Raw genomic sequence first — 11641 nt, 5'->3', positions numbered from 1 at the left:
CTAAAAAATCAACAATAATGAATTTGCTAAGAACAGCTGATTAATAATATTCTATAAAGCAGCAGATGTTTTATCTACTTTTTTCTCTGATCTTCTTATAGCTAACTTGGAGTGTGCTCACTACAGCATAGAATCTGTATGTCAAAGGCCGCAAGACTTGACTGTAAGTAGACGCATCTGAAAAAGGAGATCATTTTCAGGATGTTGACCCATGTGCACAGAAACAAAGAGCAGAAATTATTTAGGTCAAGTGGCTTAAGTACCTTTCCCCCATTTAGACAGAAATTACTGCTCCTTGGAATCCTACTTTCTGCCCAGTTTAAAGAGAACCAGGAAATGGCAGAGGCAAAACATCTAACCAGCCCTCATTTGGGATACCTCCAAGTACTTTTGATAATGATTCAGTGGTACTTCTTGGCTTTGAATTAGTAGTCAGCCTTGGCTCAAAAACACGCACTCCAGTTCCTAACTGTGTTTTGCACAGAGAAACAGAACAGACAGTCAGTGTAACCTAATACGCGCTATCCACAGTTAAGATGAGATTAATGCATTCAATCTCTCAAAACCTCAGCAGATATTTGTATTTGATCTTTAGGGGTCATCTCTTAGCCAGGCACAGCTTCTTCTTTCTTTCTCCCTCAGGAAAAGTAACAGCACTCTGATTTTTACCACAACATATCTTTCATAAGAGCAATAGGGACTGTTATAAAGCTTTCACCTTGAAAATTATGGTTAAGCATGAAGTAATCATTGGAGAACATAATTTCTGATTAGCTCTCAGTTTACAATAGGCAAACCAATAGTCCATCAGGGACACATGAATCCATTGACTCCATTTTCATGCCCAACTCCTCTGAAGGAAGATGAGGCATTCGCAATGCAGGCATTTTATACATTATAAGACTGACATTCTACATAGATTTTGTTAGAGAAGATCTTTCAGAATTTGAAGTTTCTTTTTGTCCATCTTTACAGGCTGACCAGTGTAACTGAAACATGCAAAACTGTGAAATGTGAGACAGGAAAACATTGTTCCCATAGGAATAGAAGATGGTTGATACAGAATACTGGATTGTTGTTGATTAAGTATACATTCTGTTGAAAAACAAGAAATATTATATGGATTATATATACATATATATATTATATGGATTTATAGAATTCTATAGAGCTTCTGAAAACGATAAGGCTTGAGTGCCACTATCAACACTTGACACTACTGCTGCTATAAGCAGTTTTGCTCTTTGTTTATTTGAATGATTGTCTGGAGAATTATTCCTTTTGTGAAATCAGATTTTTACTTTCAAGTAATTTTATAATATCCTTTTCTAATTGTATGCTTACAGTAGTGAAGTCATGTACTAGCTGCTTATTTTTTCTCTCTCTTGTATTTAAATGATTATACAACATTTTAGTTCTGAGGGGCAGAAACTGTTTATTCCCACTGTAGTAGTATAGAAACTCTTGCAATAGGAACCTCAACATTATTTGTCAAGAAAATTGTTGCTAATACGCTATTCAAATGCTTATCATGAATAGCACGATAGAAATGCAAAACCACTGGCAGCTCTTACATTACTCACTAAACTGTAAGGATGAGCAGCACAGTTCAGATACGAGTTTGGGTAATTCCTGTTTTTGTTTTTCTCCTATGTGGAACTAAACTAATTTCTTTCTGTGCCTGGAGAATAAATAAAATTGATATGAAAAATACAAACTATAGAAGATCATAAAAATCTATGCGAGACATCCACCTTCTTTAGTATTGCACAGTATTTATGGGGTGTAAGGCCTTACTATGATATATTTTCATGTGATCAAGTTGTTTTTTTCCCATATTATCATTGTTCTAAAAGATCCTGTAGTCTAATGTACTCCCTTCCTTCCTAATCAATGCAGCCTTTTTTTTTTTTTTTTTTTTTTTTTTTTAATACACAGAGAAATTGTACTTCTTTGCCTCAGTCTTCTCTGATAACTGCACACTACACAGTCCACAGTCCTCAAACATTTGGTTTGGTAGGAGTGGATCAGAGAAGCAACGTCACTCCCACTGTAAGCAAAGATCAGGTTTTTGGCCACCTGAGGTACTTGAAGATCCACAAGTCTATGGGTCTCAGTGAGGAGTCCTGAGGGAATTGTCTGATATAGTTGCCACGCCACTCTTCATGAGATTTGAAAGGTCACGGTGGTCAGGTGCAGTCCCTGGTGACTGGAAAAAAGGCAACATCACATCCATTTTTAAAAAGGGTAAAAAGAACAACCCTGCAAACTACTGACCGTACAAAAAAGAGTCAGTCTCACATCTGGGGAAGATCATGGAGAAGATCTTCATGGAAGCTATGCTAAGATACATGGAAATCAGGGAGGTGATATGGGAGAAGCAGCATGGCAACATCAAGGATAAATCCTGTTTGACCAACCTAGTGGCCTTCTAGGATGGTATTACTGCATCAGTGGACAAGGAAAGAGCCACTGATGCAATTTATCTGGATTTCAGTAAGGCCTTTGACATAGTACCCCATAAAATCCTTCTCTCCACATTGAAAAGACATGGATTTGAACATCTTGAACACCATAGAATGTTTTGGGATGGGGACCTCAAGGATCATCAAACTCCACCACCCCTGCTGCAGAGAGGCCACCAACCTCCAAATCTAATACTAGACCAGGCAGTCCAAGGCCCCATCCAACCTGGCCTTGAACATCTACTGGGATCAGGGCATCCACAACCTCTCTGGGCAGCCTGTTCCAGCACCTCATCACTCTCATGGTAAAGTGCTTTCCCCCCAGGTCCTTCTCTGCAGGGCTACTCTCAAGGACTGCTGCTTCCAGTCTGTATATGTGCCTGGGATTCCTCCAGCCCAAGTGCAAAGCCTTGCACTTTGGACCTCATTAGATTCACCTGGGAGAGACTCCACCTTTTGAGCCAGCAATATGCCCTCACAGACCAGAGAGCCAATTGTATCCCAGGCTGCATCAAAAGAAGTGTGGCAGAAGCAGAAGAACAGGTCAAGGGAGGTAATCCTGCACCTCTACTCTGTGTTGGTGAGGCCTTATCTGGTGTACTGCATCGAGATGTGAAGTCCTCAGTACAGGAGAGACATAGACCTGTTGGAGTGTGTCCAGAGGAGGGACAAAAAAAGATCCATGGAATAAAACATCTCTCCTACGACGACAGGCTGAAAGAACTAAGGCTGTTCAGCCTGAAGAGAAGTCTCCAGTGTGACCTGAGTGGCCTTTCAGTATATAAAGGGGAGCTAAGGAAAGAAAGGGACAGACTCTTTAGCTGAGTCTGTGGTGATAGAACAAGGTGAAATGGTTTCAAGCTCAAAGAGGGTTTAGCTTTAGTTTACGTATAAGGAAAATATCTTTTACAGTTAGGATGGCAAGGCATTCTAGTGATGTGCTTAATGCCCCATCCCCAGAGACTTTCAAGATAAGGCTGGATCAGGCTCTTGGCAACCTGATCTACCTGTAGATCTCCGTGCTCGTTGCAGGGGAGTTGCAGGGACTAGAAGACTCTTAAAGATCTCTTCCAGCTCTAAGGATTCTACGATTCTATCTCTCAGTAATGGCTGAAATTAAAAACTAAACTTTTCCTTTGCTATGTGAACAGAGAAAGTTTCACTCCAGACTGCTCTATCTCAAAAAACATTATTTATATTTCTGCACAGTACAAAAAAAGAACTCATTGTCCCAGGCTAACTATCTTCAGCAGGTCAAGAGATATTTTGAACATGCTAAAGAACAAATGAAAATACTGTGTTTCTCAACAAGCATGTTTGTTTGTTTGTTTGCTTAATAATTTCAGTCTCTGAATGAGATATGAAGTAAATCTCACTTTGGTACACGTACACGATCCCCACTGATTTCAAAAGGAGTTATGTTTCATGAAGAAATAGAAGAATATCTTTTAGGAAGAGCTCTTGGAAGAATGTGCATTGCTTCTTGCCCGGGGTTTTAAGAAAGAATGACATAATATAGGTCCTATTTCATCTGTAACTTAAGCTTAAGTAAAGCAGAAGTAATTCAGTGGCTGCTAACTGATTAGAAAAGTGGAGAACTAGGCGAAGGAATTTCTATAAATTATGAAGCAGATAAAAACACTAACTCTCTGATAATATCTTGGCAGAACGGGATATGAATATAAAATAAAAAATATAAAACCAGGATATGAATATAAAATATTGAATTGAAACAATAATTACTGAGGCAATAAGTTGTTCAGAAGTAACTAGATAATCTTTGATGGTCCTTCCAACCCAAGTCATTCTATGATTCCATGATTCTATATATTTTACTAACATTTCCATTTTTCTGTCTGTTTTACATTTTGTTCTATGCCTGTGCCATTTAACAGATACTGACTGTCAAGAAAGAGGCTCAGACAACCTGCTCTCTTTCAATATAACTATACTGGGGCCATCTTCAGTCTGACATTGATTATGGATCGCAAAGAACCCACCATATCCTCCCAAACTCACTGGAAGACCACTCAGATTAATATTAGAGTGTGCTTACTGACTATGCCCATAAGTATGTAGAGACCAACTCATTAGATGTGCACAGAAATAATTACTCAAAACAACTCATTTAGAGTATAAGGGGGTAAGTATGCTTATTGGTATAACTTATAAAAGCACAACTTTGCTTCCTGTTCGGCAATTCCATCCTCTCATTCTCCAGTTACTTGCTGCCCAGCTTGCCTTCTATTATCATGTTTTCTTTAAGTACATATGCAGCAAAAATGACTGGCTTAAGGATCAGTTTGCCAGACCTCAGTTTCCTGAGGTCTGAGTGGCAAGCTGGATTTTTATTTTATTTTTTTCTTAATGTGCTTTGCAGAGTTTGCTGAGGGAAAACATAACCTTACTTCATTTTACAAGATCATATAAATTTTTTATCTGGCAAAATGATTTCAGTTGATGCCAATTCTGCACCTCAAAGCATGCTGGAATTCCTGTGCTGCAATCCTCCAGTTTCTGTCTTAAATTATAAGCAGTGCAAAAGTTGTGGTCTGCTAGGAGAACCACCTTTCAACAGAATAATGGGAAAGCCCAAATTTGGATAGGATCATTAAGTAATGTGTTTCAGTGAAATAAATGCTCCTGTAAATGTAGTAAAATTATTCTTTTTCCTGCAGAAGAGTCATTTACCATATATTGTTCCATGTCATTCACACAGTGCTTTGGTCCACTCAGCTCTCAATGAAGATTTACCCTTTGGGTTCCAGTGCTTAGGGTACAGATTAGGGTTTTTTTTCCTGTTCTCCACAACTGTAATATATGATGAAGCAACACAGATTGACCATGATAAGGCAACCGAGGCACAGGATCTGTGAAGTGACTAGAAAGAATCAGCTGATCAAATGGGAGTGAATCACACTCATCAGAAAAATGTGTTAATAAGGAAGCAGGAGCTCTCAGCTCTCATAGAAATGTCTTCAATGAGCCATAAAATAATACATGGTAGAAAACAACCCCAAATCTCGTGCTACTGAGTGTATTAAGAATTAGTCCCCGTCAACTTCACAGTGAGGCACAACTTGAAGGGAACCATAAACCTGTACAGATCAGGTCGGTTACTCACAGTTGGTAAAGACGTCACGCTGCTGCGCACCGCTGGCGTGAGGCTTTGGGGAGCCGAGCCCTGCACTTTGCTCCATCCCCCGCGCACCGTGTGACCTCCCGCAGCCCGTCCCGCACTTCGGCTCTGCGGGGAGCGGCCGCTACGGGACCGCTGTGCGCTCTGTCGGACACGCGCGGGCTGTGACGGCAGGCACCAAGGCCGGGAGCTCCCGAGGCGGAGGTCCGCTCCCCGCAGCGACACGGTGACCCGAGGCAGGAGCCCGAGGGACAGCCGCCAGCGCGCACCTGTTGCGCAGAGAGCCCGCCGTAGCAGAGACGAGAAAGGCTTTTTTCTCTTTTACAGCGGCAAAGTACCGACGTCGGTCGTTTTGATAACGAGCTGCTAAAGCGTGCAAAGTGCTTAAGCACTGCGCAACGACGGCACGCAGCACTGCCACTCGCGTCTCCCATCTCCCGGCCCGGGGCTTGCGGCACGGCCTGACGTCATCGCCCGCGGCGGGGCGCGGCGGGGCGCGGCGCGGCGCAGGGCGTGGACGGCAGCGCGGGACCGGAGCGGGAGCGCGGCGCTGGCGGCGAGGAGCAGTGCGGTGCGGGGTGCCACCGGCCGGCGCCATGGAGGAGTTCCTGCAGCGCGCTCGGAGCCGCCTGGTAAGTGGCTTCGCTCCGCTTGTCCGCAGCTGCATTGGTCGCCCGCAGCCCCGGGCGTGGCTCCGCGGGCGCTGCGGGAGCTCTGTCTGGAGCTCGTGGCGGGGGGAGCCGGCACAAGTAGCTGTCCTGTAATTATTGCTGAATAACGCTCAGCTTAAAGAGTGCGCGAAGCCGTGCTAGGAGGTGGCCGCCTGCCTTTTTGGGGTTATTTGAGCGTTTGTTTTGACTTCTAGGTGCATCAAGTCGTGTAGTTGAATAGGAAAAATGATATCAGAAGACGCTGAAAGACTGTCGTTTCTGTGCTGTAAGAGCCCCCGGGAGTATGGGACAGGTTTGGATAAGCAGGACTGAAAAAACTGGGGAATCTGCAAAGGAGGCGGCAGAGCGGCTCCGCAGCTGCAGCGCTGCCGTGGGAGCTCCGCGCCCGGCTGTGCTGGCGGGGCTCTGCGGAGCTGCAGCGCGTTGGTGCTGCGTGCAGTGGCTGATACCTGGCGCCGAGCAGCGAGTACTGCCGTCTCCTTTAGCTGCAGTGCAGAAGTGGGACGTTTTTAAGACCTGTGTTACCTCGGGCTGCCTTGTTTCCAATATCTGTACAAAACTCAGTTTTGCTGTTGTAACCTTTGTGGGCAGCTCTCCTGCTCGCTATCTTGGTTCTAAGAAGTGAGTTCAATTATAGAAATAACTATGGCTTAGTAGAAATAATAATAATACTAATAATAATGAAATTCCCTGCTGCTAATTTTGCCTCATGTTTTCTGGGGCTTGGAACTTTTGTGCTGCTGGTGTTGTGTTCTCTCCCTCTGGAGAGCCGTTGAAGAAAACTTGTTAATTAGAGCATCAAGGCCTCCCCACTTCTTTGGTCTTGCCATGAACCTCTGGAGACTGAGAAACTGTAAAAGAAAGTTCTTCTTTCTCTGATAGCTATCATGCTCTGCAATTAATAATTTGTAAAGAATGTTTTCTCATAACATCTTTTGTTATCGTGCATATATTAGAAATCAGAGAATGAATGCAGTCCTTAGAGGAATGGCAAAATAGGAGATAAAGTAAATCCCCTGGTAGATCTCTTAGCACCTAACTGTGTTGGCAGCTGTGAAAGATAAGCACGAGCTGTGTCATCTTGATCACATTCCAGATCTGTCTGTTTAGGAGCTTGTAAACTGTTTCATTCATTTTTTTTACATAAGCAATGTAGACTTTAGTAGCCCCTTTAAAATATGCTGTATAGAGCAGTTACATGTACTTAATATATTTTCACATCAGCATTTTGTAAAGGGCAACTTTTGAACAGGAGATTCGTCTTTGACATGTGTTCTGGCCAAGCATATCAAAGGTGGCTTACTTACTGTTAATAGAAATTAATTATGGTAGTGATCCCCTCTGTATCACTGGTAAACAGCAACCAATGAGAACAACTTGGTTTTGTTTCCAAAAGCAAGTTCTTTGTTAATCTTTCTGAAGTACTGTTGGAAATCTGGCAGGAGTTATCTGGAAAAATGTGATCTGAAGAAGCCTGTAGAGACCAGAAGATATCATTTCTTTGATTTAGAGGAAATGTAGAGCTCAGTGTTTGAACAGTAGCTTTTCTTATTGCTTCACTGTGGGTTTTCAGAAGGCATGAAAACTTCTCTTTGTGCCTTCTGACATCTGTGAGGAGAATGCTTGTTCTGAAGCAGTCTCTTCTATTTGGAGAGCCTGGGGGTGTCCTTCTGGCTCTTACTGAGTTGTACAGCCATGCCAGCTGGACTTGGCTGGGGAAGAAGGGTCTGGATGCTGGAACATCCTCTTCAACACTGGCTTCAACTTGATGGTTTCCTTTATAGCACTGTAGCCTGAAAAAGATGATTCAGAGTAATTGAAGATTTCCATTTTGCTGCGCAGAAGTCTGTTGTATCTCGGAGGGTTGACAATTATAGTGTTACCATGCTAGTATTCCATGCTGTAGGTACAATCTTACTAGGCTAAACTGATTACAATGTACCGACTATATGAATACTTTTCAGCCTGAGTAATGGAAAAATTTCTTTACTCATAAACAGTATCTACAGATCATGCCAGAAGAACAATTGCTCCAGACTGTGCAGGGGAACCTATTACTGCAAGTGCTTCATCATTCATTTGGCTCTGGCTTCAGCTACAACATTAATCAAGGCTGTTTTTCTACATGGAGCAAATTCTAGCTGAGGACTATGCCACAGAAAAGACTTACACTTAAAAAAAAAAATATATATATTTTTTATTTTTTTATTTTTTTAAGGCTCTTGTATACGTGTTATATATTTTCTACATGTTATAAAGTGATGTCTCCATCACGCTTTTCTTTCTCTAAAAGCAATGAATTTTTCTTCTGTGACTTCTCATGAACATAGAAAGTTTTCAGTTATTTTCAATATGGCTTATGTGTGCTCTGTGTAAATTCAAGGAGGAAAAGATAAAACATGGCAGAATATAACAGATGCTGTACTGAAATTTGTGGGATTTAGTCTTATAAGTTGCCCTTCCCTTCCCTTCCCTTCCCTTCCCTTCCCTTCCTCCTTCCCTTCCCTTCCCTTCCCTTCCCTCCCTTCCCTTCCCTTCCCTTCCCTTCCCTTCCCTTCCCTTCCCTTCCCTTCCCTTCCCTTCCCTTCCCTTCCCTTCCCTTCCCTTCCCTTCCCTTCCCTTCCCTTCCCTTCCCTTCCCTTCCCTTCCCTTCCCTTCCCTTCCTTCCCTTCCCTTCCCTTCCCTTCCCTTCCCTTCCCTTCCCTTCCCTTCCCTTCCCTTCCCCTTCCCTTCCCTTCCCTTCCCTTCCCTTTCCCTTCCCTTCCCTTCCCTTCCCTTCCCTTCCCTCCTTCCTTCTTTTTTCTCCAGTCTTTACCAAGTATGGTTCTAATGTGAGAGTAGGTGATGCTAGGTGAGACCAAAGATCTGTCTCAAACAATGTTCTGTCTTGACCAAGGGAAGATTATGAGCAGTAGAATATATATATGTATGTGTATACATATGTGTATACATATATATATATATACACACATATGTATATATATAAGGTTTTGAGAGGTTAGATTCAAATGTGTATCAGAACTGACCCATTAGCCACAGTTAGAGCCCGTTGTCTGGGTTGGTTTGTTTGTTGCTTGTTTTGAAATCTCTTTGTGCTTTGCTTTCCTACAAAATCCTTGAATCATAGCATTTTTACAGAGAGACATAAGAGTTTTATCATTTTTTAATATTCTCTGCGTGAATGGGGAAAAACCATTTTTGCTTATTATAAACCTCCTTGACAATTTTAATGAGTGTTCCATGGTTCTTATGCCTTGAATAAATGGCATTTAGTTAAGGAATATTACCATACCTCCATTCTCTTCTCTCAAAACATTTCTAAGCTAACATTTTCCACTGCCTGTTCTTATTTGAGCACTGTGCTATCCTTGCTCATCCTTGTGGCTTCTCAGAAGATTTTATAACTTTATTAATCCTTTGAAAGTTATTGATCCCCAAACCACCTGTAGTATTTAAGATAGTAATACACTGTAACTCTACAGTAGAACCATGTTTCACTTTCTTCCCCCTTTTCTTAAGAGCTCTTGTTATTCTACTTATTTATTTTACTGTCAGAAACCAATTTCTCTGATGCTTTCAGAATAGTATCTGCAGTGGAAGCATGATGTGCTTTCTGCCTCGGAATACCTAATTTAAAGCCTATCTGACTGCGTACCGAAATATAGTTAAAAGAGTTGGCTTTGTTTCCTAGTGTTCTCCCACAATCTGTACTTTTTAGCCTAGTCCCTCAGTGCCATGACTCTTTTTTTAACAGCTTTTGTAAGCAGCTTTAGATTTGACTCTCCTAAATAATCTGGTGTAGTCTACAGCCTTCATCACATCATTACTTGCATGTTCATCCTACTGGAAGTAATATATTATTTATTATTTATGTATAGGAAGAGCAGCACATCTCCCAGCACAAATTCCTCTGGATAGTCCTTCTCATATGTTTTCCTTCATTCCTGTAGGGAATTGACTGTTTGTTACTCTTTCTTCCCCAGCCCACCAACTTCTAGTTCTTCATTATATCTTAGGAGGATTCCTATGTGAAATACTGTGTGCTGCATCAGATAGTGAAGTTTGGTATCTTTCAAGTAATCTCATGTGCCATAGAGAATTGCAGTGAGGCCAAACGACTATGAGAAGTTAAATCAAAGGAGCCTGTCAAGAAGAAAACAGCAAGAATTTTTTTTTTTTTTAGAAACTAAGAAAATTCAGAGTTCTCCTGGGAAGATGCTAAGACAAAGGCTGGCAGCCAGAGCTCTCTCCCTGGCCTGAGGTCCGTGCTCAACTGGGAGCTTAATACTTTGTATGCTGGCTTCAGGGAAGTCAAAGAGGACAGAAGGAGCCTAGGAAAAGGCTTAATGTGCAGATGATACTGATATATCCACATACTGCAGCAAACTGCTTCAAAGTAGCAAGGGAGAGATAGCCCTCCCTCTGCAGAGAATTGTAGATTAGCTGGGGAAGTAATCTAAATGCTGTGTCATCTTCAGCCGTTAACAGCACTGGGAGGGGAATAAAAAGCCAAACAGACTTCAAGTTCTTTTAATCCTTTGCTGCTGTGGAGAAGGGACTATAATGCAAAACCAGTGTTAAACCTAGCAGGATAATATACTGCAAATAGGGAATTATGCTCCCAGAAATATGCGCTCTCAGAAATATTGGACAATGTTACTGGACATTTTCCAAAGGGAGGGTCAGGCCCATGAGAATTTACTAAAAGTCTTCTGAGGTATTGGTTTGGTAGCTATGAAAAATGAATGCTGTGTTTATGAAGCAAAGAAGTTAAGGAACAATTACTGATGATGGCATGACTTGAGCAGATTTATGTGGTCACAGTTTAAAAACAAGCTGAGTCACACGTTTATTCATATTGCCTTTTATCTGCTTATCTGGAGCTTTTTTTTTTTTTTTTAATCAACCATAACTAGTTATTATATTGAAAAAAGTGCTTGATTTAGCTGGAATAAAGTGGTAGCTTTATGGGAAAGAGAAAACATAGAAGTGAAGCAGAAGTTATCTTCCCAGGAACTTATCTAAGCAAAGGGACGGAAAGTAGGCTTTTAAGTATTAAGGATAATCAACTCTTACTCTCTCATGTATCTTCTTTGTTTTAATCCAGCAGCACACCGTGAACTAAGCTTTATTTAGCAGGGCACCTACAGCATGTACAGAATGAAAAGTACTACTAATGGTATTGAGAGAGGCAAGAAAACTCACATAAGTAGGATTTATATGCTCTAAGATATGTTGCAGAATCAGAGCCTTCTATATGATTGAGAAAATCCCAAAGTCATCTCAGTGCACTGTAAGTCAATTTACTAATGTATCATGCTGCATGGATTTAAGTGAATCACCATGATATTGACTGGGACATATTA

At 41.6% G+C, this 11641-nt stretch overlaps 1 protein-coding gene across 8 annotated transcripts in view; it reads left to right on the top strand.

Annotated features, from left to right (window-relative positions):
- The first annotated feature begins 5682 nt into the window (after nucleotides 1–5682).
- The window catches only part of PRUNE2 (prune homolog 2 with BCH domain), a 133211-nt gene continuing 127252 nt past the window's right edge, over nucleotides 5683–11641 (top strand). For 3 of the 8 annotated variants that reach the window (XR_014880599.1, XM_085213892.1, XM_085213893.1), the window contains exon 1: nucleotides 5685–6236. Coding sequence is in view for 6 of the 8 variants with exons in the window: in XM_085213892.1 (XP_085070018.1) it covers nucleotides 6201–6236 (36 nt within the window). In the remaining 2 variants the exon portion in view is untranslated. Of the gene's footprint in view, nucleotides 6237–11641 lie in introns of all 8 variants that reach the window. The other 5 variants (XM_085213899.1, XM_085213894.1, XM_085213895.1 and 2 more) reach the window with 3 other exon arrangements.

Source organism: Meleagris gallopavo, chromosome Z (genome assembly GCF_905368555.1).
Source record: "Meleagris gallopavo chromosome Z, MGAL_WU_HG_1.1, whole genome shotgun sequence".
Lineage (NCBI taxonomy): Eukaryota > Metazoa > Chordata > Aves > Galliformes > Phasianidae > Meleagris > Meleagris gallopavo.
This window is presented reverse-complemented; position numbering and strand designations above follow the sequence as displayed.